The sequence below is a fragment of the Oncorhynchus gorbuscha genome, linkage group LG19 (genome assembly GCF_021184085.1).
Source record: "Oncorhynchus gorbuscha isolate QuinsamMale2020 ecotype Even-year linkage group LG19, OgorEven_v1.0, whole genome shotgun sequence".
NCBI lineage: Eukaryota > Metazoa > Chordata > Actinopteri > Salmoniformes > Salmonidae > Oncorhynchus > Oncorhynchus gorbuscha.
The window spans coordinates 51,396,652-51,424,387 of record NC_060191.1 but is presented as its reverse complement, the minus strand read 5'-3'; the positions used below and the strand labels follow the sequence as shown (position 1 = coordinate 51,424,387).

The 27,736-nt window shown below is 44.5% G+C and overlaps 1 protein-coding gene across 1 annotated transcript in view; it reads right to left on the bottom strand.

Annotated features, from left to right (window-relative positions):
* The window catches only part of LOC124005133 (2-(3-amino-3-carboxypropyl)histidine synthase subunit 1-like), a 127,200-nt gene that overhangs the window by 20,653 nt on the left and 78,811 nt on the right, over nucleotides 1-27,736 (bottom strand). Inside the window, exons 5-8 of the mRNA XM_046314105.1 lie at nucleotides 27,318-27,472; nucleotides 25,241-25,362; nucleotides 11,571-11,639; nucleotides 2,057-2,213 (exon numbers count right to left, since the gene is read on the bottom strand). Coding sequence (XP_046170061.1) covers nucleotides 2,057-2,213; nucleotides 11,571-11,639; nucleotides 25,241-25,362; nucleotides 27,318-27,472 — 503 coding nt within the window. The remainder of the gene's footprint in view (nucleotides 1-2,056; nucleotides 2,214-11,570; nucleotides 11,640-25,240; nucleotides 25,363-27,317; nucleotides 27,473-27,736) is intronic.

Genomic DNA, 27,736 nt, shown 5'->3' with positions numbered 1-27,736 from the left:
TTAAACAGCTAATAATTAGAATATGGCTAATTAACCCAACTGGCTCTCAATGATAGAGCCCAGCAACACTGGAGAAAACCACCCAATAACATCACTAGATAAAACACATCAGCACCCAATAACATCACTAGATAAAACACATCAGCACCCAATTACATCACTAGATAAAACACATCAGCACCCAATAACATCACTAGATAAAACACATCAGCACCCAATAACATCACTAGATAAAACACATCAGCACCCAATAACATCACTAGATAAAACACATCAGCACCCAATAACATCACTAGATAAAACACATCAGCACCCAATAACATCACTAGATAAAACACATCAGCACCCAATAACATCACTAGATAAAACACATCAGCACCCAATAACATCACTAGATAAAACACATCAGCACCCAATAACATCACTAGATAAAACACATCAGCACCCAATAACATCATTAGATAAAACACATCAGCACCCAATAACATCATTTGATAAAACACATCACCACCCAATAACATCACTAGATAAAACACATCAGCACCCAATAACATCACTAGATAAAACGCATCACCACCCAATAACATCACTAGATAAAACACATCAGCACTCAATAACATCACTAGATAAAACACATCACCACCCAATAACATCACTAGATAAAACACATCAGCACCCAATAACATCACTAGATAAAACACATCAGCACCCAATAACATCACTAGATAAAACACATCAGCACCCAATAACATCACTAGATAAAACACATCACCACCCAATAACATCACTAGATAAAAGTGTTGAGCCAGTTCTGGGACTGAACTTCCTTCACACAATGCATTAAAAGGTGAATGGGTGTTTTTCCCCTCAGAAAAGACTTCAAAAAGATCCCCTAATGGTTAGTATAGAGAGAGGTCAACCTCTGCAGCCTGCCACACTGTGATTCTCCGTTCCCTAGTGGGTTAGTTCTCACCCTTTACTATGACAGCCTGGGTTGTTATCTAATATTATCCAGTCCTGTCCAGACAAAGGCCTATCACACAACTCAACCACTTAATCTACACATTGGCCCAATGAGGGGTAGAACCAGTGGGGCAGATACAAATCCAGCTACTGTTTAAAAAAATAAAAAACAACAACGTTATTAAATTAATCCAAAAGATTAAGATTAAGTTATTCCAAAATAACGCGTTTTTTTAAACAGTAGCTGGATTTGTATCTGTCCCACTGGTTCTACCCCTCATTGGGCCAATGTGTAGGCTGTCATAGTAAAGGGTGAGAACTAACCCACTAGGGAACGAAGAATCACAGTGTGGCAGGCTGCAGAGGTTGACCTCTCTCTATACTAACCATTAGGGGATCTTTTTGAAGTCGACGTTCTGCGGGGAAAAACACCCATTCACCTTTTAATGCACTGTGTGTGTGTCTTGACTCTCTGTGGTAATAGATTACTGTATGTGGATAAGTAAGAGGAGAGGTTTTCATACAGGTTTGGAAATTGTGGGGGAAAGGTTTGGTTTTAAAATATAATCTGACAGCAAGAGGAGAGGAGAGATGCCAGAGAACGCTATGATTCTCTCAGTCTCACCCCCCCTCTCCATCTCTTCCTTCCAGCATACCAATATGAGAAAAGGATGAGGCGAGGACGTGGAGGAAGAATCCCAAACAAAGTCAAACACACCGCATGAGAGGAAAACAAGAAGCGGGCAGATCAAACGGAGGAGAGAACAAAGAGAAGAGTGCTGAGAGGAGGAAGGAGGAGGGAAGAAGAGGGCTTGAGAGCAGGCTAGAATGGGATCCAATAACCCCCCCATGTAGGACCGATTAAGAACCCCAGGCACACTCGCACAGAACATCCAAATGCCAACTGTTGGAGGGGTGAGGTTTGGCTTTACACTATAGTCTCCACAGGTGCATTTAGCTGCTTGTCTGAGTAACTAAGAGAAGCTGTGCCCCACAAATTGTATTACACATTATTGCATAAGTGAAGGTCTCAGGGTGTGAGGGAGGGGTAGAATCAGGATAAGTGTGAGATCTCCGGGATACAGGCTCATACCTCCATGACCTTAGGGTTGCCTTGCCGGCCCAGCGTGCCCAGGATCAGGCCCCATCTCTGGGCAGAGCGAGCCTTGTCGATGGCCTGGAGCCGGATGGACCGCATGGCTTCATGGTCATAGTACTCCCTGGAGAATATCTTACTGTACGGGTCGTACCTAAACACACACATACACACAGCACACGAGTGCACAGACATACACACAAAAGCACAGGCAATCATACACAAACACACAAAACATGCACATTAGTGTGTATTGTTCACAACTGGCATCTACCTCGAGGATAGAAGCGCAAGAAGAGAAAATCCAATCATGAAAATCCATCAAGTATTAAGGCAGTTATATGAGAGAAAAAGAGGCATTTTAGAGAAACAAATCTTTCTCTCTCTACCAGGAGGAGCTCAGCACATCTTGAGATGATCTTCTTCTTTATTAGAGACCGAGAGGAGGGCAGTAGTGCATACAACAAACACCATCTCATATAAATAGTTTCCCACCAATACAGCCGAGTGGCAATGACACCATAATGACAACCTCCTACAAGGTGAACCACATCACATTAATCCTGTATACAGTCCATTCAGAAAGTATTCAGACCCCTTGATTTCTTTCCACATTTTGTTAAAGCCTTATTCTAAAATTAATGAAATGTATTTTTCTTCATCAACCGACACACAATACCCCATATTTACAAAGCAAAAACAGGTTTTTGGACATTTTTGCAAATGTATTAAAAATAACAAACTGAAATATCACATATACATAGGTATTCAGACCCTTTACTCAGTACTTTGTTGAAGCACCTTTGGCAGCGATAACAACCTTCTGCCTTCTTGGTTATGACACTACAAGCTTAGAACACCTGTATTTGGGGAGTTTCTCCAAATTCTTCTCTGCAGATACTCTCAAGCTCTGTCAGGTTGGATGGGGAGCGTCGCGGCACAGCTATTTTAAGGTCTCTCCAGAGATGTTAGATCGGATTCAAGTCTGGGCTCTGGCTGAGCCACTCAAGGACATTCAGAGACTTGTCCTAAAGCCACTCCTGCGTTGTATTGGCTGTGTGCTTAAGGTTGTCGCCCCAGTCTGACATCCTGAGCTCTCTGGAGCAGGTTTTTATAAAGTCTCTCTCTGTACTTTGCTCCGTTAATCTTTCCCTCGATCCTGACTAGTCAACGACACAATAGTGGTAGGCCTGATCATCAACAACAATGAAACAGTGGTGCCTGGACAACAACCTCTCCCTCAACAGGATCAAGACAAAGGAGATGATGGGACTACAGGAAAAGGAGGGCCAAGCACACCCCCATTCTCAACGACGGGGCTGTTACAAGGCAAGTTGAGAGCTTCAAGTTCCTTGGTGTCCACATCACCAACAAACTCTCATGGTCCAAGCACACCAAGACAGCCGTGAAGATGGCACGACAAAACCTATTCCCCCTCGGGAGACTGAAAAGATTTGGCATGGGTCCTCAGAAAGCTCTACAGCCGCACCATCGAGAGCATCCTGACTGGCTGCATCACCGCCTGGTATGGCAACTGCTCGTCCTCCGACCGCAAGTCACTACAGAGGGTAGCGCGTATGGCCAAGATCATCACCGGGGCCAAGCTCCCTGCCATCCATGACCTCTATACCAGGCGGTGTCAGAGGAAGGCCCTAAAAATTGCCAAAGTCTCCTGACACCCTAGTCATAGACTGTTCTGTCTGCTACCACACGCATCCCCCCACCCCCATTTTTACGCTGCTGCTACTCTGTTTATTATCCATGCATAGTCCCTGTACCTCTACCTACATGTACATATTAACTCCTTCTGTAGCTCAGTTGGTAGAGCATGGCGCTTGTAACGCCAGGGTAGTGGGTTCGATTCCCGGGACCACCCATACGTAGAATGTATGCACACATGACTGTAAGTCGCTTTGGATAAAAGCGTCTGCTAAATGGCATATATTATTATATTAACTCAATTACCTCGAATAACCTGTGCCCCCACCCATTGACTCTGTACCGGTACCCCCTGTATATAGCCTCGCTACTGTTATATTATTATATTATTGCACCTTAATTATTTGTTATTTTTCTACTTAATTATCATTTAATTTATTTTTACTTCAGTTTATTTTTGTAAATACTTTAACACTTATTTATCTTAAAACTGCATTGTTGGTTAAGGGCTTGTAAGTAAGCTTTTCACAATAAGATCTACTACACCAGTTGTATTCGGCACGTGACGAATACAATTATAGCTTATTTTAGCTTTGAGTCTCCCAGTCCCGGCCACTGTAAAACATCCCCACAGAATTATGCTGCCACCACCATGCTTCACCATAGGGATGGTGCCAGCTTTCCTCCAGACTTGGCATTTAGGCTAAATAGTTCAATCTTGGTTTCATCAGACAAGAGAATCTTGTTTCTCATGGTCAGAGTCCTTTAGGTGGCTGAGGAGTGGCTTCCGTCTGGCAAAGGCCTGATTTGTGGAGTGCTGCAGAGATGGTTGTCCTTCTGGAAGGTTCTCCAATCTCCAGAGGAACTATAGAGCTCTGTCAGAGTGATCATCATCCCCTCTGACCAAGGCCCTTCACCCCTGATTGTTCAGTTTGGCCGGGCGAGTTGAGTCTCGTAGCAAAGAGTCGGAATACTTACAGTACCAGTCAAAAGTTTGGACACCTACTCATTAAAGGGTTTTTCTTTAATTTTACTAGTTTGGACATTGTAGAATAGCGAAGACATCAAAACTATATATACGCATATGGAATCATGTAGTAACCAAAAAAGTGTAAAACAAATCAAAATATATTTTCGATTCTTCAAAGTAGCCACCCGTTGTCTTGATGACAGCTTTTCACACTCCTGGTATTCTCTAAACCAGCTTCACGAGGTAGTCACCTGGAATGTGTTTAAATTAACAGGTGTGCCTTGTTAACTTTTTATGCCTGCAGGGGCAGTATTGAGTAGCTTGGATGAAAGGTGCCCATATCAAAACAGCCTGCTCCCCAGTCATAGTTGCTAATATTAGCATATTATTATTAGTATTGGATAGAAAACACTCTGAAGTTTCTAAAACTGTTTGAATTATGTCTGTGAGTATAACAGAACCCATATAGCAGGCAAAAACCTGAGAAACTCCACTTCCTGTTTTTCTTCTGGAGGTGGCAGATTTTCAACCAAGGTCTCATTGAAATGACAGCGAGAAATGGATGAGTTTTCACTTCCTACGCCTTCCACTAGATGTCAGCAGTCAATAGAAACTTTGTCTGATGACTAAATGTGAAGGGGGGGTCGATTGACACGGGAAATAGTCACCTCAGCCATGAGTGGACCATGCTTTCACCAGTCGCGTTCACAGGGGAAGGACTTGCGTTCCACCGCTAATCTGAAGTAATTCTAATTCTCCGGTTGCAACTTTATTTAAGATATATGTAAACAACATTCTAAAGATTGATTCAGTACATCGTTTCACATGTTTCTACCGACTGTTACAGAACTTTTGGACATTTCGTCACGTTATAGTGGACGCGCTTTGTGACTTTGGAATAGTTTACCAAACGCGCTAACCAAAGTAGCTAATTGGACATAAATAACGGACATTTTCAAACAAATCAAGCATTTATTGTGGACCTGGGATTTCTAGGACTGCATTCTGATGAAGTTCATCAAAGGTAAGGAAACATTTATCATGTATTTTCTGGTTTCTGTTGACTCCAACATGGAGGCTAATTTGGCTACTGTTCTGAGCGCCGTCTCAGATTATTGCATGGGTTGCTTTTTCCGTGAATTTATTTTGAAATCTGACACAGCGGTTGCATTGAGGAGAGGTATATCTATAATTCCATGTGTATAACTTGTATTATCATCTACATTTATGATGAGTATTTCTGTTGAAACGATGTGGCTATGCAAAATCACTTGATGTTTTTGGAACTAGTGAATCTAACGCGCCAATGTAAACTCAGATTTTCTTTATATAAATATGAACTTTATCAAACAAAACATGCATGTATTGTGTAACATGAAGTCATATGAGTTTCATCTGATGAAGATAATTGATGGTTAGTGATTCATTTTATCTTTATTTATGCTTTTTGTGAATGCTATATTTTACTGGAAAATGGCTGTGCTTATTGTGGTTTGGTGGAGACCTAACATAATCGTTTGTGGTGCTTTCGCTGAAAAGCCTATTTGAAATCGGACACTTTGGTGGGATTATCAACGAGAATAGCTTTAAAATTATATAAGACACATGTATGTTTGAGGAATTGTAATTATGATATTTCTGTGGTATGAATTTGGCGCCCTCTATTTTCACTGGTAGTTGTCATATTGATCCCGATATCGGGATTGCAGCCATAGCAGGTTAAAAGTTCATTTGTTGAACTTCTTTCCTTCTTAATGTGTTTTAGCCAATCAGTTGTGACAAGGCAGGTGTGGTATACAGAAGATAGCCCTATTTGGTAAAAGACCAAGTCCATATTATTGCAAGAACAGCTCAAATATGCAAAGAGAAACGGCAGTCCATCATTACTTTAAGACATGAAGGTCAGTCAATCCGGAAAATTTAAAGCACTTTTAAAGTGCAGTCGCAAAAAACATCAAGCGCTATGATGAAATTAGCTCTCATGAGGATCGCCACAGGAAAGACAGAGACTTACCTCTGCTGCAGAGGATAAGTTCATTAGAGTTAACTGCACCTCAGAATGCAGCCCAAATAAATTGTTCAGAGAGTTCAGGTAACAGACACATCTCAACATCAACTGTTCAGAGGAGACTGCTTGAATCAGGCCTTCATGGTCAAACTGCTGCAAAGAAACCACTACTAAAGCACACCAATAAGAAGAAGAGACTTGCTTGGGCCAAGAAACACGAGCAATGGACATTAGACTGGTGGAAATCTGTCATTTGGTCTGATGAGTCCAAATTTGAGATATTTGGTTGCAACCGCCATGTCTTTGTGAGACGCTGAGTAAGTAAGCGGATGATCTCCGCATGTGTGGTTCCCACCATAAAGCATGGAGGAGGAGGTGTGTTGGTGTGGGGGTGACACTGTCATGATTTATTTAGAATTCAAGGCACACTTAACCAGCATGGCTACCACAGCGTTCTGCAGTGATACGCCATCCCATCTGGTTTGCGCTTAGTGGGACTATCATTTGTTTTTCAACAGGACAATGACCCAACACACCTCCATGCTGTATAAGGGCAATCTGACCAAGAAGGAGAGTAATGGAGTGCTGCATCAGATGACCTGGCCTCCACAATCACCCAACCTCAACCCAATTGAGATGGTTTGGGATGAGTTGGGCCACTGAGTGAAGGAAAATTATTATTATTATTATTATTATTATAAAATCAAGATGGTTGGAGAATACCAAGAGTTTGCAAAGCTGTCATCAAGGCAAAGGGCGGCTACTTTGAAGAACTTAAAATATCAAATATATTTTGATTTGATTAACACATTTTTGGTAATTACGTGATTCCATGTGTGTTATTTCATAGAAAATAATAAAAATTAAGAAAAACACTGGAATGAGTAGGTGCGTCCAAACTTTTAAAAAATACATTTGCAAAATGTTTTCGCTTTGTTGTTATGGAGTATTGTGTGTAGATTGATGAGGAAAACATTTATTTTGATCAATTTTAGAACAGGGCTGTAATGTAACAAAATGTGGAAAAGGGGAATGTGTCTGAATACTTTCCAAATGCAATGTATTACTGACAATAATGACATTCTGCAATCTACCTCAGACTCATCCACTGTAGTACACTAGTTAGTATACTGTAAATGGAACACACAGTGCCTGATTAGCTCTTTACACTTGTACCAGTATATGGGTTCAAAATAGCACATTTGGACACTGAAACGCAATGTTCCCACCAGGAACTATGCAAATTTCAGGTCTGCTGAGCGCAAACTTAAACGTTGTGATAATTCTGTGCGACTTCCAGTGCGTATTTACTGTGAACACTGAGGCTCTACCCACTTGAAGGTACAGGTTTAACAGTGGCTACTGCTATTTGATCATAATGTAGGCCTACCAGGGTGGTCTACCATCAAAAACAATGGAGAAAATACATCCCATAACATTTTAACATGGAAATAGCTGTTCTATCATTCAGCCTACAGTAGCATCCAATGTGTGGTGTTCAATGTAGGCCTACATTCCATGAGACTTTAAAAAAAAACATGCAGGACTTGACATGAACCTGTTTATCCACTTGACCTTTTGACAAGGAGGTGACTGAAAATGTTGTTGTTTGATGCAAGAAACCACTTTACAAAATAAAATTATTAATCCCATACCATTATTACAGAGAATCAGACACATTATGCCAGCCTCTGTCTATTGGCTATTTAGGCTTGATTAAGCTGTTTCAAAATACAACACCGCCCATTTAAGACAAAAATCTCTTTACCTGACAGGCTTTTTAAAGATGTCTAGAAATGTACACATTTTGTGCTCTTGTAGGAAGTAATCATGCTCCCATTTCTGACTACAAATTATCTATAACTGGGCTAATAACTCACCAATAGCAAAGGACATGAACAAAATGTGCACACTTTGCTACACTCAAGTCTCGCTTTGATCTCAAAACAACTGCATCTTCTCACGACCCCTCATGCTGTAAACACAGTTCAGTTCAACGTAAATGGCACAGATACATATATAGCAATGGTGTATTTGCATATAGACCGACTGCAGTTCTGATTGGTTATACCGCACCTGTCTGTGTTGAGTACGGACTGAGTCCTGCGTAATAGAAATCCTACGCCGATGTGTTCTGCCAACAACATAATCTCTTGCATAGTTAGTTTTGTTTCGGTATGTTGCATTGAAAGTGTCTAATATTGTGTCGATTCGATCACAAATGCCACATTGAAGGGAAATATTGATAGTGTTAACTAATAGGGAAAACTCTAGAAAGTTGACTGAAGGTCAATCTCGTGCTCTCCGTGGGCTGACATTCTTCTGTGCTCTGCACGGCAGTCGAAGAGAGCAGCGTGGCAGTCCAGGGGAGCGGCGAGGCAGTGGAAGAGAGCGGCGCGGCAGTCGAAGAGAGCAGCGCGGCAGTCCAGGGGAGCAGCGCGGCAGTCGAAGAGAGCAGCGCGGCAGTCGAAGAGAGCAGCGCGGCAGTCGAAGAGAGCAGCGCGGCAGTCCAGGGGAGCAGCGCAGCAGTCGAAGAGAGCAGCGCGGCAGTCCAGGGGAGCGGCGCGGCAGTCGAAGAGAGCAGTGCGGCAGTCCAGGGGAGCGGCGCGGAAGTCCAGGGGAGCGGCCCGGCAGTTCAGGGGAGCGGCACGGCAGTCGAGGGGAGCGGCACGGCAGTCGAGGGGAGCGGCACAGCAGTCGAGGGGAGCAGCGCGGCAGTCGAGGGGAGCGGCATGGCAGTCGAGGGGAGCAGCGCGGCAGTCGAGGGGAGCGGCGCGGCAATTCAGGGGAGCAGCGCGGCAGTTCAGGGGAGCAGCGCGGCAGTTCAGGGGAGCAGCGCGGCAGTTCAGGGGAGCAGCGCGGCAGTCCAGGGGAGCAGCGCGGCAGTCCAGGGGAGCAGCGCGGCAGTTCAGGGGAGCAGCGCGGCAGTTCAGGGGAGCAGCGCGGCAGTTCAGGGGAGCAGCGCGGCAGTTCAGGGGAGCAGCGCGGCAGTTCAGGGGAGCAGCGCGGCAGTTCAGGGGAGCAGCGCGGCAGTTCAGGGAGCGGCACGGCAGTCGCGGCAGCAGTCGAGGGAGCGGCACAGCAGTCAGGTCGAGCAGCGCGGCAGTTCAGGGAGCAGCGCGGCAGTTCAGGGGAGCAGCGCGGCAGTTCAGGGAGCAGCGCGGCAGTTCAGGGAGCAGCGCGGCAGTTCAGGGAGCAGCGCGGCAGTTCAGGGGGCAGCAGCAGCGGCAGTTCAGGGAGCAGCGCGGCAGTTCAGGGGAGCAGCGCGGCAGTTCAGGGGAGCAGCGCGGCAGTTCAGGGGAGCAGCGCGGCAGTTCAGGGGAGCGGCGCGGCAATTCAGGGGAGCAGCGCGGCAGTTCAGGGGAGCAGTGCGGCAGTTCAGGGGAGCAGCGCGGCAGTCCAGGGGAGCTTCGCGTCAGTCTTTGGGCTACCGCTCGCCCGAGCACGCACGCAGCTTAGAGGGAACAGTAACATACAATACATAATGCCGAAGCTCAAGGTCTCCGCTTCACAGTGCAGTATTGGTTTTGACTGACAGCCGTTCTGAACTTGAGCACTGCGCACGACAAGAAGTCCCCCCCCCCAATTAGGCAACTTTTCCACATTTTGGTTGTCAGAGAGGGAAATGCTGTAAATAAAGAGGACTCGGTGTATTTTGAAAGATGAGACATTGAGGATTATAACAAATGCCGCTTTGATGTCATACAACTGTAACGGATGTGAAACGGCTAGCTTAGTTAGCGGTGCGCGCTAAATAGCGTTTCAATCGGTGACGTCACTTGCTCTGAGACCTTGAAGTAGTAGTTCCCCTTGCTCTGCAAGGGCCGCGGCTTTTGTGGAACGATGGGTAACGATGCTTCGTGGGTGACTGTTGTTGATGTGTGCAGAGGGTCCCTGGGTCGTGCCCGGGTATAGGCGAGGGGACGGTCTAAAGTTATACTGTTACACAAGCAAGCCAAACACCTGTTAGTCCAGATGTGCACTTCAAATTTCCACATCATAGAACTCATGTAATATACAGTGTCATCGTTCATATTCACAATGCTTGGTGTACAGATACAAGATGACATGGCGTCATACCCTGGGTTGTCCTGAACAGAATGAGCCTGTTGGTGGTATTGTAAAGACATTTGACGGGGAACACGCACCTGAATGCACTCGCGATTCTATTCTATACACACCAAAATGATCTGCTTCTCTGAATTGCCTTGTGAAAGCCTAACACTGTTAAATCATATATTGTAACTTAGCTAGCCATGTGGCAATAAAACACGCTTTCAAATCATACCCAACTGACCAGATTGCAATTTACAGTAATTGTGTAAATGCAGGGATGCAGGGCTGTGCTCCAAATAAAATGACCAGTCTGCTCGCTCTCGTTCCTCAACAGCACAGCAAGGAGAGCTCAAAATAGTACCTTATAGTTGAAGACTCTTGTTTGAGTCATAAAAGTACATTAAAATGACTTGTACAATGGAGAAGTGTGTGGCCACCTGGAGACAAGTTAGTCCTCTCACTCAAACCCTTGTCATTATTTTGTATTATGTTGCACCTACCCCCAATGTTCCATTAATATTCTTATCATGTTATTGAATGTATCCAGAGTATTTTCTAATTTCGTTATCAACAAATGTGGCGAAAAGTACAGTAAATGTAAATGCTAATAAAATCAACAGTGTAATGTTTGGATTCAGTCTTGTTCCAGATTCATTGTTTTGTCCTCACCTCTAATCTAATCATTTCCCCATTAATCTCCAAACTTATGCATATGCTTTCCATATTTCTTCTGTCAAACTCATTTCAATTTAGCCCTATAGGCCAACTGGAACGACTGTAAGGAGGTAAAGGGTCATTATGTGTATGCTATTATTTACCTGTAGGCATGTATCTCTGGGTTGGCAATCATGATGGACTCCAGGTGGAACCTGCCATCTCCCAGGTAGCTATAAATACAAACACAACACACACAGAGGCACAGGATGAGAGAGATACAAACACAGTAAGACAGACACACTCCCTGCATACCTGTGGTGGAACAACAATTCTCTCCCTCCCTCCCTCCCCTTCCTCCCCCCTCCCCTTTCTCCCTCCCCCTCCCTCCCTCCCCCTTCCTCTCTCCCTCCCCCCTTCCTCTCTCCCTCCCTCCCCTTCCTCTCTCCCCCCCTTCCTCTCTCCCTCCCCTTCCTCCCTCCCTCCCTCCCTCCCCTTCCTCTACACCCCCCCCCCCTCCTGGTGAAACAGAGGTTCAAGGTGTGACCAGGGGCTGCTGATGTATAGGAACACTGCCGCACACCACCCCTGTGATGACCCCATGTTGTTAATCCACTACCAGGCTTTTCAATTAACCCAGGGGTGTTATTAGTCAGCCCACCGAGACCAGTGATGGGGCAGGGTTCAAGGGGCGCACACACACACACACACAATTATCATCCCAGGGGGTGTTCTGGGAGGCCTGCTATTGGCTGAGTGAGGGGCCCAGCCCTCTGTAACCGTGGCGGGTTCGCAGAGGCCCAAGGGGAGGCGGAGACAATTAGAGGAGTTAATTAGCCAGCGTTTAGGAAAGTGTGTGTGGAACGGGCTGTGGGTGAGCATCCACAGGGACCCCCAGGAGCCACAACTAACCTCCACACAGACAGGCACACCGACACACACACACAAAATAACACACCCACGCACTAGTGGTGCACGGGTTAACTCATAACCTGCAGTCCCCACGGTTATATCTGGGTTTAGGGTCATGAAATATTGTGTGGATGAAGAGCGGGTGGGTTGAATAAAGAGAAAGCGATGCATTAAAAAAGAAAGTAGAATTATTGTGCGATTCACATTTATAGGCTACATTGAGGTTTTTCTTTCATTATTTGTAACTTCCATTAGTGTATAAGCCTAATCTTTAGGGCCTAACTGTACGTGCACCAAATACACGGCAATCCCCAAATACACGGCAATCCCCAAATACACGGCAATCCCCAAATACACGGCAATCCCCAAATACACGGCATGCACCAAATACACGGCAATCCCCAAATACACGGCAATCCCCAAATACACGGCAATCCCCAAATACACGGCATGCACCAAATACATGGAAATCCCCAAATACACAGCAATCCCCGAATACACGGCAATCCCCAAATACACAGCAATCCCCAAATACACGGCATGCACCAAATACATGTAAATCCCCAAATACACAGCAATCCCCGAATACACGGCAATCCCCAAATACATGGCATGCACCAAATACACGGCAATCCCCAAATACACGACAATCCCCAAATACACGACAATCCCCAAATACACGACAATCCCCAAATACACGACAATCCCCAAATACACGACAATCCCCAAATACACGACAATCCCCAAATACATGGCAATCCCCAAATACAGGGCAATCCCCAAATGCTTTTGGGAATTTGGCAGAAAAAGTTCACGTCGATCCACCGAGGCAAAAAGGACATTGTCAAAGTTTAACTAAATAAGAGAAAAGCTGTAAAATTGAGATTTTAAAATAAAGGGAGGGCCAGAATAGTAGTCTAATGTTTGGGAAACATGCTGCGTGCTGACTACAAATTCAACAGTCACAAGATGGGGACATCAAATACGGAATGTCAAAGGACCTATACTGTTCTGTAATCTGCAGTGGCTCGCGTTCATCCATACCCACATATCAGTCAGAGCCGGTCCTACCTTTTCCACACATTTTACCATGGGCCGTAGAGAAAATGTTGCAGTTGTAAACTAAGTTTGCTGAAATTCTACTAATTTTGCCATGGTGCAAGATTTTTTTTCTCTCCCTCTCACATAGCCTAATAGAATATTAACACCTGCAGAAAAATAATAGATCATTTGTACTTGGGAACATTCGTACTTGGTTAAATGTATTTATTTACTGTCTGTAAAGGTGCTATCTTTATCAGTATCATAAAAGCTGCATGTAATTTCAACCACAAAAAGACATGCATCCAAGGCGATCTGAAATCTTGTCAGAAACATGAAGGGTCATTTTCACAGCATTTAATTCCCTTCAAATCTATCAAACTGATGTCATTTGGACATTTGCACAGAAAATCTTAGCCATTTTTTGTTCTTGTGTTATTGCATTTTCTCCCTGGTCTCTAAACGTTTGGCTGCACAAGAGAAGTACGGATAAAATCTAAACTTCATATATTTCACCTAGATTGAAGCATTCATTCTATAAGTCGCTCTGGATAAGAGCGTCTGCTAAATGACTTAAATGTAAATGTATAGATGTATGACATTTTCTGGTGAGCAAGGGTTTATTTAGTATTCTAGGCCAAGATAATCTGCATGTATCTAATTACAGACTAAAATCAACAGACTAACATTTACTGAAAAATAGCCTACCAAAATGTTGGCAATTATAAACAAAACATAGCTTAGGTTTTAAAAAACACGGGCCTCAGTTTTTCAATTTATCACATAGTCGGGCGGTTGCAGATGGTTTATTAGCAATTGCGGTTGGGTGAACAAACAGCTGACCCGCGCACCACTAACACGCACACACTCAGTCACTGAGACTAGATTGTGTGCGTGGGGATCTGTGTGTGTGAGCGCGTGAGCATCTGTGTCTTTGTGTGTATAGCAGGGTAAAAGCAGGGTAATTGTGAGCCAAGAAGAAAATGAAAGACGAGTTATGACTACTGTGCCGAGTGCTTGCTTTTCAATAATATACTACATTTACATTTACATTTAAGTCATTTAGCAGACGCTCTTATCCAGAGCGACTTACAAATTGGTGCATTCACCTTATGACATCCAGTGGAACAGTCACTTTACAATAGTGCATCTAAATCTTAAAGGGGGGGGTGAGAGGGATTACTTATCCTATCCTAGGTATTCCTTAAAGAGGTGGGGTTTCAGGTGTTTCCGGAAGGTGGTGATTGACTCCGCTGTCCTGGCGTCGTGAGGGAGTTTGTTCCACCATTGGGGGGCCAGCGCAGCGAACAGTTTTGACTGGGCTGAGTGGGAGCTGTACTTCCTCAGTGGTAGGGAGGCGAGCAGACCAGAGGTGGATGAACGCAGTGCCCTTGTTTGGGTGTAGGGCCTGATCAGAGCCTGGAGGTACTGAGGTGCCGTTCCCCTCACAGCTCCGTAGGCAAGCACCATGGTCTTGTAGCGGATGCGAGCTTCAACTGGAAGCCAGTGGAGAGAACGGAGGAGCGGGGTGACGTGAGAGAACTTGGGAAGGTTGAACACCAGACGGGCTGCGGCGTTCTGGATGAGTTGAAGGGGTTTAATGGCACAGGCAGGGAGCCCAGCCAACAGCGAGTTGCAGTAATCCAGACGGGAGATGACAAGTGCCTGGATTAGGACCTGCGCCGCTTCCTGTGTGAGGCAGGGTCGTACTCTGCGGATGTTGTAGAGCATGAACCTACAGGAACGGGCCACCGCCTTGATGTTGGTTGAGAACGACAGGGTGTTTGTCCAGGATCACGCCAAGGTTCTTGGCGCTCTGGGAGGAGGACACAATGGAGTTGTCAACCGTGATGGCGAGATCATGGAACGGGCAGTCCTTCCCCGGGAGGAAGAGCAGCTCCGTCTTGCCGAGGTTCAGCTTGAGGTGGTGATCCGTCATCCACACTGATATGTCTGCCAGACATGCAGAGATGCGATTCGCCACCTGGTCGTCAGAAGGGGGAAAGGAGAAGATTAATTGTGTGTCGTCTGCATAGCAATGATAGGAGAGACCATGTGAGGTTATGACAGAGCCAAGTGACTTGGTGTATAGCGAGAATAGGAGAGGGCCAAGAACAGAGCCCTGGGGGACACCAGTGGTGAGAGCGCGTGGTGAGGAGACAGATTCTCGCCACGCCACCTGGTAGGAGCGGCCTGTCAGGTAGGACACAATCCAAGCGTGGGCCGCGCCGGAAATACCCAACTCGGAGAGGGTGGAGAGGAGGATCTGATGGTTCACAGTATCGAAGGCAGCCGATAGATCTAGAAGGATGAGAGCAGAGGAGAGAGAGTTAGCTTTAGCAGTGCGGAGCGCCTCCGTGATACAGAGGAGAGCAGTCTCAGTTGAATGACTAGTCTTGAAACCTGACTGATTTGGATCAAGAAGGTCATTCAGAGAGAGATAGCGGGAGAGCTGGCCAAGGACGGCACGTTCAAGAGTTTTGGAGAGAAAAGAAAGAAGGGATACTGGTCTGTAATTGTTGACATCGGAGGGATCGAGTGTAGGTTTTTTCAGAAGGGGTGCAACTCTCGCTCTCTTGAAGACGGAAGGGACGTAGCCAGCGGTCAGGGATGAGTTGATGAGCGAGGTGAGGTAAGGGAGAAGGTCTCCGGAAATGGTCTGGAGAAGAGAGGAGGGGATAGGGTCAAGCGGGCAGGTTGTTGGGCGGCCGGCCGTCACAAGACGCGAGATTTCATCTGGAGAGAGAGGGGAGAAAGAGGTCAGAGCACAGGGTAGGGCAGTGTGAGCAGAACCAGCGGTGTCGTTTGACTTAGCAAACGAGGATCGGATGTCGTCGACCTTCTTTTCAAAATGGTTGACGAAGTCATCTGCAGAGAGGGAGGAGGGGGAGGATTCAGGAGGGAGGAGAAGGTGGCAAAGAGCTTCCTAGGGTTAGAGGCAGATGCTTGGAATTTAGCGTGGTAGAAAGTGGCTTTAGCAGCAGAGACAGAGGAGGAAAATGTAGAGAGGAGGGAGTGAAAGGATGCCAGGTCCGCAGGGAGGCGAGTTTTCCTCCATTTCCGCTCGGCTGCCCGGAGCCCTGTTCTGTGAGCTCGCAATGAGTCATCGAGCCACGGAGCGGGAGGGGAGGACCGAGCCGGCCTGGAGGATAGGGGACATAGAGAGTCAAAGGATGCAGAGAGGGAGGAGAGGAGGGTTGAGGAGGCAGAATCAGGAGATAGGTTGGAGAAGGTTTGAGCGGAGGGAAGAGATGATAGGATGGAAGAGGAGAGAGTAGCGGGGGAGAGAGAGCGAAGGTTGGGACGGCGCGATACCATCCGAGTAGGGGCAGTGTGGGAGGTGTTGGATGAGAGCGAGAGGGAAAAGGATACAAGGTAGTGGTCGGAGACTTGGAGGGGAGTTACTATGTCCCTCTATAATCACACTGGCTACAATGAGCCTCCTGCTTTTCAACATCACACCCTGTATGTGTTTCTATGCTTTAAGAGGATAGCGATCTATAGCACTCCTATGAGGGCCTTTGTTATCCTATCATTCATAATGCATTGTCCTTTGTAGGAGAGCTGAGTGTTGCTGTGCTATAATAGTGAACACTGTGCTGTATGTCCTGCATTATGCATCAACACATTCTGAATCTGCTCTTAATATGTCTGCAGACATTAGCAGCAGGGTCTGAGAGAGGAGAGCTATGAGTCAGGATTAGATCTGATCTGCTACTAAAGCTATTCCTACAGCTGCTCTGTTCTAAAGCATTCAGACATTTTAACATACTTCTCTTAATTACTGAAATCATATAGATTCTATAATGCATTAAAGACATAGGGCATCTCAGAGACTAATATACCATCCCACAATGTCCCAGCTACACTCAACTGAAGTCATTTCAACTTATACATAATAGATATCGCAGCAATAGGTCCCTTCCGACGCACTTTTACAAATAAATGTTTGAACACAATAAGAGACAAGCATTTAGGTGACTTATGAGAGACAGTATTGGAGGATGAGAGATATTTCAAACTATTCATAAATGTCAAATCTGGTATATGCAAACTAAAATGAAGTGAAATGTAATCCATGGAGCATGATACTTCAACAGCCCTTATTTCTATGCATTATTACTGACTATTATATTTTGTTGACGCCTCCTGCTGGTTTCCCGTTTCCAGGGTCTGTACTGTTCTGTACTCAGGTATGAGCTGGTTGTATGCTGCCCCTCAGAGCACTGACATGAGGAGAGAGTGAGATAGAGAGGGGGCGCTAGAGAAGGGGAGAGGTGGAGAGAGGGGGAGGAAGGCGGGGAGGGAGAAGGAGAGAGAAAGGGTGAGAGACTCCGGGAGCTAATTCTCAGTCAAGATAATCAATTATTTCTCCCATCTCACCCCCACCCGCCCCTACACACACATCAAAGACACTTCACTTTAGATTAATGGGCAAAGTGCAAACACACCCTTGACACACGCACGCACACACGGCTTTGCTCTCCTGTGCGACCAGGCTGTTTCCTATAATGTCTCTCCTCTACTTATCTGGCCAATCTAATCACATACACCGGGAAGGATGTGTGGGTATCATAACATAAGTACAGCATGGCTATTATTAGGAACCCACTATGTCTTAAAATGCATAGGATTGTGTGTCTATGATAATACACTGGGGTCATTTTCTATGTGTACTCACTGTCGCCTGAGCCTGTTAGCGTGTATGAGCAGGGCTGGGAAGTAACGGATTATTACATGTAACCGATTACAAAAAACGGTAATCTGTTACGTTACCAACAAACATATTGTAATCTGATTACAGATACTTTTGAAAAAGTAACTCATTTATTCTAGGACTACTTTTAAATTCAGAAAGGCTGTTTGCGGAAGAAAATCGACACCTTTGTTTTCTCAATGATAATCAATCAGCATTTGAAATTTGTCAAGGTTGAGTTTGTTCCGCCTGAGCGAGTCTGACCGCAAGTCAGAGACAACTATGATGACACACCTTAATGTGTTTGATGGATCGCGGAGAAAGAGCAGGAATAAGCTTCTGTAGGTTTCAGTCCACGCGGTGTCTTCCAATGGTGCGACTTCTGTCGGCATCCAAAGATTATCTATCTTAAATAAACGCTTGGCGGTAAGGACGACAGCAGTGGTGTAGCCTACAGGCGATGTGGATATCACTTATTGTTGATAGGCTATCTACATAGAGCATTGATGTGAATCACACTGCTGCTCTTTCATTTAGCTATTTGCGCCTTAAGGATTGTGGTGGTTATGGATGTATGTGTAATTTAACAAGTTTAAAATGCCTGTTAATCATTGTTTTTGCAACCAGTGGACAGCCAGTGAAAAACGTGCTCTTGCAACAGCTGCAAAGTGCAGATCCCAGCCTTTGGAATAAATGTTTGAGGGAGTTCCTCCCCTTTAAACTTCTCTGTGGTATTATGCTCCATACTGTAAAAAACATGTTAATATTAAGAAGACCATTAGTGGGGCTTTTATTGCTCAATCTACTTCACGCTGATTAACTACAACAACAAATCCATAGGCTTAGTGGACACATGCGTAAACTCACACACTTTTGTGATAGACTTAAACAGCTGCAAATTATCTAGATATTAAAGTGACACAAACAAAAACAAACTATAGGCCTATACCAAATGCAGAATATGGCATACATTTGTCACATGCAAATAGCACTTTTCGGTGGAGCTCAAAGCATGCCATTCATGAGAGCTGCATTTATTTTTCAAGTCGAAGCAATGAGCTGTAACGGCGTTCGTTTGTTGAAGGAGAGTCGACCAAAATGCAGCGTGGTGGTTACTCATGTTCTTTAATGACGAATAGCGAATACATGAAATAACTATACAAATACAAAACAACAAACGGAATGTGAAAAACTAATACTGCCTGTCTGGTGAACAACTACACAGAGACAGGAACAATCACCCACGAAATACACAGTGAAACCCCGGCTACCTAAATATGGTTCCCAATCAGAGACAACGAGAATCACCTGACTCTGATTGAGAACCGCCTCAGGCAGCCAAACCTATGCTACACCCCTACTCAGCCGCAATCCCAATGCCTACAAAACCCCAATACGAAACACAACATTTTAAACCCATGTCACACCCTGGCCTGACCAAATATATAACGAAAACACAAAATACTATGACCAAGGCATGACATGAGCCCAATCAGTCCTCCATGACAACAAAATCATAAACAACAGAGAAAGCTAATATTTCTGGGTTATGCTCATGTAAAACAAGTTGACTAATATATACTTCCAAGTCCTATTCTTGAAGACCAAGGGGTATTAAATGAATGTTAATGACTGGAATTCTGACAGACTTTGGTAATTAATATAAAGACATAGCCTAAGTGTATTATTATCTGTAGTAAAAAAGCAATGGGTTAGAAGAAGCCTACATAACCACCTGCAAAGTCAAATGCAACATCCATTTATGGCCAGCTACAGTCGGAAGTTTACATACACCTTAGCCAAATACATTTAAACTCAGTTTTTCACAATTCCTGACATCTAATCCTAGTAAAAAATGCCTTATCTTAGGTCAGTTAGGATCACCAATTTATTTTAAGAATGTGAAATGTCAGAATAATAGTAGAGAGAATTATTTATTTCAGCTTTTATTTATTTCATCACATTCCCGGTGGGTCAGAAGATTACATACACTCAATTAGTATTCGGTAGCATTGCTTTTCAAATGTTTAACTTGGGTCAAACATTTCGGGAAGCCTTCCACAAGCTTCCCACAAAAAGTTGGGTGAATTTTGGCATATTCCTCCTGACAGAGCTGGTGTAACTGAGTCAGGTTTGTAGGCCTCCTTGCTCGCACACGCTTTTTCAGTTCTGCCCACAAATTTCCTATGGGATTGAAGTCAGGGCTTTGTGATGGCCACTTCAATACCTTGACTTTGTTGTCCTTAAGCCATTTTGCCACAACTTTGGAAATATTCTTGAGAAATATGCTTGAGATGTTGCTTCAATATCCACATAATTTTCATCCCTCATGATGCCATCTATTTTGTGAAGTGCACCAGTCCCTCCTGCAGCAAAGCACCCCCACAACATGATGCTGACACCCCCATGCTTCATGGGATGGTGTGGGATGATGCAAGCCTCCCCCTTTTTCCTCCAAACATAACGATGGCCAAATAGTTCTATTTATGTTTCATCAGACCAAAGGACATTTCTCCAAATAGTACGATCTTTATCCCCATGTGCAGTTACAAACTGTAGTCTGGCTTTTTTATGGCGGTTTTGGAGCAGTGGCTTCTTCCTTGCTGAGCGGCCTTTCAGGTTACGTCGATATAGGACTTGTTTTACTGTGGATATCGATGTTGTTCTGGGATTGATTTGCACTTTTCGCACCAAAATACGTTCAAAAGGAAATAAAAATATATTTTACAGATGACATTTGCATTGTAACATTGGTGTTATTCTACTAAATTTGAATAATTTTTGAGTGACAATTAAAAGAACATATATTCAGCATGACAATCATGTGAGCATTATAATAGTATACACAAACTAAAAGTCGTGAAATGTGCTCATAGCTTGACAGCAATAATATATTTAGACTACTTCGCGATTGTCTGGGCTTGCTACTAGTAGTAGCCACTAGCCAGCCAGCAGCCCTGGGCAGAGCATTGCACCCTGGGAAGGGAAATGCATTCTGGGAATTGTAGTAAAAATCCATGCTGTGCAAAATCCATTGTATTTCTATGGTGTATAGACTAATGTAGAAGCTTCAGAAATTAGCTTTAAAGTCTTTTCGTGTAATTTTGGAACTAAACTATTTAATACATTAAATTATTTAGCTGTAATGAATAATGAATCATAGGTAATGAATGTCATGTGACCTGATATTATGGCCATAGATGAGCAAATTACCCTGATATTGTATGTATCAAATTACATTGTAAAACAGTTTAGATGTAATTTTGGCTGCTCCGAGTCACCGATATGTTTCGCATAAGGAAAATTGAGAGGTATTTTTCTGTTATTTAATATGGTGTTGTATTTTTGAAAGACATTGAATATAGAACAGAATATATTCTTTGTGTTATTTTATTTGTTCGACCAGTTATCAACACATTGTTCAATGTTTAAAAAGAATAAAGCCCAACTGTTATTCAGTGACTTCAGTAATAAAAATAAAAATGTTTTGCAATGGTATCGTTTTGATATCGAGTATAATTTCGGTATCGAGTGATACAAAACCTGGCATCGAAAGTCAAACATTTGGTACCGTGGCAACACTAACACATAGATGACAGAGAGTCAGGGACCGAGGATGGGGAAGGTAGCTTTAACAATGTCTGGGGAAGTGTTGGCTAGGAAGGTAATATATAACAGAAACTGTGTAATGCAGTTCTGACAAACTGTGTAACACAGACTGACAGACTGACTGTGTGACATAGTTCTGACAGACTGACTGTGTAACATAGGTCTGACAGACTGACTGTGTGACATAGGTCTGACAGACTGACTGTGTAACATAGGTCTGACAGACTGACTGTGTAACATAGGTCTGACAGACTGACTGTGTAACATAGGTCTGACAGACTGACTGTGTGACATAGGTCTGACAGACTGACTGTGTAATATAGGTCTGACAGACTGTGACTGCGTAATATAGGTCTGACAGACTGTGACTGCGTAATATAGGTCTGACAGACTGACTGTGTGACATAGGTCTGACAGACTGACTGTGTAATATAGGTCTGACAGACTGTGACTGCGTAATATAGGTCTGACAGACTGTGACTGCGTAATATAGGTCTGACAGACTGACTGTGTGACATAGGTCTGACAGACTGACTGTGTGACATAGGTCTGACAAACTGTGACAGCGCAAGGTAGGTATGACAGCCTGTGCAAGGTAGGTATGACAGACTGTGCAAGGTAGGTCTGACAGACTGTGCAAGGTAGGTCTGACAGACTGTGCAAGGTAGGTCTGACAGACTGTGTAATGGAGGTCAGACAGACTGACTGTGTAATGGAGGTCAGACAGACTGACTGTGTAATGGAGGTCAGACAGACTGACTGTGTAATGGAGGTCAGACAGACTGTGACTGGGTAATTTAGGTCTGACAGACTGTAAAAGGTAGGTCAGACAGACTGTGACTGTGTAAGGTAGGTCAGACAGACTGTGACTGTGTAAGGTAGGTCAGACAGACTGTGACTGTGTAAGGTAGGTCAGACAGACTGACTGTGTAATGTAGGTCAGACAGACTGTGACTGTGTAATGTAGGTCTGACAGACTGTGAAAGGTAGGTCTGAGACTGTGACATGTAGGTCTGACAGACTGTGACTGTGTAAGGTAGGTCTGACAGACTGTGTAATGTAGGTCTGACAGACTGACTGCATAAGGTAGGTCTAACAGACTGACTGTGTAAGGTACAGTGGGGAGAACAAGTATTTGATACACTGCTGATTTTGCAGGTTTTCCTACTTACAAAGCATGTAGACGTCTGTCATTTTTATCATTGGTACACTTCAACTGTGAGAGACAGAATCTAAAACAAAAATCCAGAATATCACATTGTATGATTTTGAAGTAATTAATTTGCATTTTATTGCATGACATAAAAAAAGCAGAACTTAATATTTGGTACAGAAACCTTTGTTTGCAATTACAGAGATCATACGTTTCCTGTAGTTCTTGGCCAGGTTTGCACACACTGCAGCAGGGATTTTGGCCCACTCCTCCATACAGACCTTCTCCAGATCCTTCAGGTTTCGGGGCTGTCGCTGGGCAATACGGACTTTCAGCTCCCTCCAAAGATATTCTATTGGGTTCAGGTCTGGAGATTGGCTAGACACTCCAGGACCTTGAGATGCTTCTTACGGAGCCACTCTTTAGTTGCCCTGGCTGTGTGTTTCGGGTCGTTTTCATGCTGGAAGACCCAGCCACGACCCAACTTCAATGCTCTTACTGAGGGAAGGAGGTTGTTGGCCAAGATCTCGCGATACATGGCCCCATCCATCCTCCCCTCAATACGGTGCAGTCGTCCTGTCACCTTTGCAGAAAAGCATCCCCTAAGAATGATGTTTCAGCCTCCATGCTTCACGGTTGGGATGTTGTTCTTGGGGTTGTACTCATCCTTCTTCTTCTCCAAACACGGCGAGTGGAGTTTAGACCAAAAAGCTCTATTTTTGTCTCATCAGACCACATGACCATCTCCAATTCCTCCTCTGGTCATCCAGATGGTCATTGGCAAACTTCGGGCCTGGACATGCGCTGGCTTGAGCAGGGGGACCTTGCGTGGATCATCATGGATTTTAATCAGACTGTGACTGTGTAATACAGGTCTGACAGACTGTGACGGTGTAAGGTAGGTCTGACAGACTGTGACTGTGTAAGGTAGGTCTGACAGACTATGAATGTGTAAGGTAGGTCTGACAGACTATGAATGTGTAAGGTAGGTCTGACAGACTGTGTAATGTAGGTCTGACAGACTGTGACTGTGTAATACAGGTCTGACAGACTGTGACTGTGTAATACAGGTCTGACAGACTGTGACGGTGTAATACAGGTTTGACAGACTGTGTAATGTAGGTCTGATAGACTGAGACTGCATACGGTAGATCTGACAGACTGTGACTGCATACGGTAGATCTGACAGACTGACTGCGTAAGATAGGTCTGACAGACTGACTGTGAAATAGAGGTCTGACAGACTGACTGCGTAAGATAGGTCTGAGAGACTGACTGCGTAAGATAGGTCTGACAGACTGACTGTGTGACATAGGTCTGACAGACTGACTGTGTAAGGAAGGTCTGACAGACTGACTGCGTAAAATAGGTCTGACAGACTGACTGTGTGACATAGGTCTGACAGACTGACTGTGTAAGGAAGGTCTGACAGACTGTGACTGCGTAAGATAGGTCTGACAGACTGTGACTGTGTAAGGTAGGTCTGACAGACTGTGACTGTGTAAGGTAGGTCTGACAGTCTGTGACTGTGTAAGGTAGGTCTGACAGACTGACTGTGTAATACAGGTCTGACAGACTGTGACTGTGTAATACAGGTCTGACAGACTGTGACTGTGTAATACAGGTCTGACAGACTGTGATTGTGTAATACAGGTCTGACAGACTGTGACTGTGTAATACAGGTCTGACAGACTGTGACTGTGTAATACAGGTCTGACAGACTGTGACTGTGTAATACAGGTCTGACAGACTGTGACTGTGTAATACAGGTCTGACAGACTGTGACTGTGTAATACAGGTCTGACAGACTGTGACTGTGTAATACAGGTCTGACAGACTGTGACTGTGTAATACAGGTCTGACAGACTGACTGTGTAATACAGGTCTGACAGACTGTGACGGTGTAATACAGGTTTGACAGACTGTGTAATGTAGGTCTGATAGACTGAGACTGCATACGGTAGATCTGACAGACTGTGACTGCATACGGTAGATCTGACAGACTGTGACTGCATACGGTAGATCTGACAGACTGTGACTGCATACGGTAGATCTGACAGACTGAGACTGCGTAAGATAGGTCTGACAGACTGTGACTGTGTAATACAGGTCTGACAGACTGTGACTGTGTAATACAGGTCTGACAGACTGTGACTGTGTAATACAGGTCTGACAGACTGTGACTGTGTAATACAGGTCTGACAGACTGTGACTGTGTAATACAGGTCTGACAGACTGTGACTGTGTAATACAGGTCTGACAGACTGTGACTGTGTAATACAGGTCTGACAGACTGACTGTGTAATACAGGTCTGACAGACTGACTGTGTAATACAGGTCTGACAGACTGTGACTGTGTAATACAGGTCTGACAGAGGCTGAGAGTGGGATGGGTTTATAATAATAAAGTCTGAGTCACTCACATGATGGCGTTGAGGTTTCGGTCGAGGCGGGGGGAGGTGCATCCCAGGATCTCTCCAGGGGACAGGGGTCGACACTGAGGAACCACCACCTCATACTCTGGCCTCAGAGCTGCACTCACCGCCTGGGGGGGGGGGGGCAAATAACCAATGATGGATGTAAAATAACACCTACATCTTCTCTGTTCACACAAAGTGAGAGGCTGAGGGCGAGTGCCAACAATTTAGGCAAGAAAGAAGAAGCAGCATGCTCGGAGGCGGAGGAATAATTTGTGTTCTTTTAAGTTGGAGGTAAACAGGGAATGTGGAGGCTGACCTGACGACCCCCCACTCCATCTTGTATGACCTACACAAACCTACACACACCGCGAGCAAGAGAGCGCACACACTCACACACACCCAAACCGCCCCCAACACACAACAAAAACATGACACACATCAGCACGTCAGCGTGTATAAATAACACTGGTTACATTAGCAGGGGCCTGAACTAGCGTTGGTCATGCACTGACAGAGGGAAGCAGCAGAGAGGAGACGGAGGCGGAAGCTAGCTCTACTGTGGATCTATAACTGCTTATGTAAAGGACTGAGATGAGCAGTAGAGTTCACTCACTCCTCCTTTTAAGTCCAAAATAACTGCAGTTGGGTGTTCAAACCCACACTTGAACTGAACTTTAAGAGACAGGCAGGAGTCTGGCTTACGCAGGTGCAGAGCTTCTCTATATACAGTTGAAGTCAGAAGTTTACATACACTTAGGTTGGTGTCATTAAAACTATTTTTTTAACCACTCCACAAACGTCTTGCTAACAAACTATAGTTTTGGCAAGTCGGTTAGGACATCTACTTTGTGGATGAAACAAGTCACTTTACCAACAATTGTTTACAGACAGATTATTTCACTTATAATTCACTGTATCACAATTCAAGTGGGTCAGAAGTTGACATACACTAAGTTGACTGTGCCTTTAAACAGCTTGGTTTTAGAAGATTCTGATAGGCTAATTGACATAATTTGAGTCAATTGGAGGTGTACCTGTGGATGTATTTCAAGGCCTACCTTCAAACTCAGTGCCTCTTTGCTTGACATCATGTGAAAATCTAATGAAATCAGCCAAGACCTCAGAATATATTTTTTAGACCTCCACAGGTCTGGTTCATCCTTGGGAACAATTTCCAAACGCCTGAAGGTACCACGTTCACCTGTACAAACAACAGTAAGTATAAACACCATGGGACCACGCAGCCGTCATACCGCTCAGGAAGGAGATGCGTTCTGTCTCCTAGAGATGAACCTACTTTGGTGCAAAAAGTGCAAATCAATGGAGGAAACAGGTAAAAAAGTATCTATATCCACAGTAAATAGATGGCCTCATGAGGTGGGGAAATTATGTGGATATATTGAAGAAACATCTCAAGACTTCAGGCAGGAAGTTAAAGCTTGGTTGCAAATGGTTCTTCCAAATGGTCAATGACCCCAAGCATACTTCCAAAGTTGTGGCAAAATGGCTTAAGGACAACAAAGGCAAGGTATTGGAGTGGCCATCACAAAATCCTGACCTCAATCCTTTAGAAAATTTGTGGGCAGAACTGAAAAAGCATGTATGAGCAAAGAGGCCTACAAACCTGACTCCGTTACACCAGCTGTCAGGAGGAATATGCCAAAATTCACCCAACATATTGTGGGAAGCTTGTGGAAGGCTACCCGAAATGTTTGACACAAGTTAAACAATTGAAAGGCAATGCTACCGAATACTAATTGAGTGTATGTAAACTTCTGACCCACTGGGAATGTGATGAAAGAAATAAAAGCTGAAATATATCACTCTCTCTACTATTATTCTGACATTTCACATTCTTAAAATAAATTGGTGATCCTAACTGACCTAAGACGGAATTTTTACGAGGATTAAATGTCAGGAATTGTGAAAAACTGAGTTTAAATGTATTTGGCTAAGGTGTATGTAAACTTTAGACTTAAACTGTTGACAGAAATCATGTAGGCTTATATACATGTACACATAAAGACACAAACAGACCCTACACACAAAGAGGCACGTACACACACACACACACACACACCTGTAGTGCAGCCACAAACTGGATAGTGCTGACGAGTGCCAGAGAGTGTCCAGGGGGGAAGTTGAACTTGACCGTGTCCAGAAAGTGTGCGTTGTCCATCTGGATATCAACAAACACGTACAGCATCTTAATGCCTGCTGTGGAGTCTATAGGGACTGCAGGGAGACAGACAGGGTTAGGATTAATCATTGAATATGTTATGTTAGTTTTATACCATGGACATGGAGTACTCCTCATATAGCTAGCATTAAACTACAGTCACACACTCACTTTTGCAACAGAGCTGAAACCCTTTCCATGTGAATGAGCTGGCACACACACACGATGTTGGGCGCTGATGCAAATACCTCAGTTATTTTAGGAAGGAGAGGGACACATGCAATCACTATTAATTTCACAGGCCATTTACGCTGGGCCCG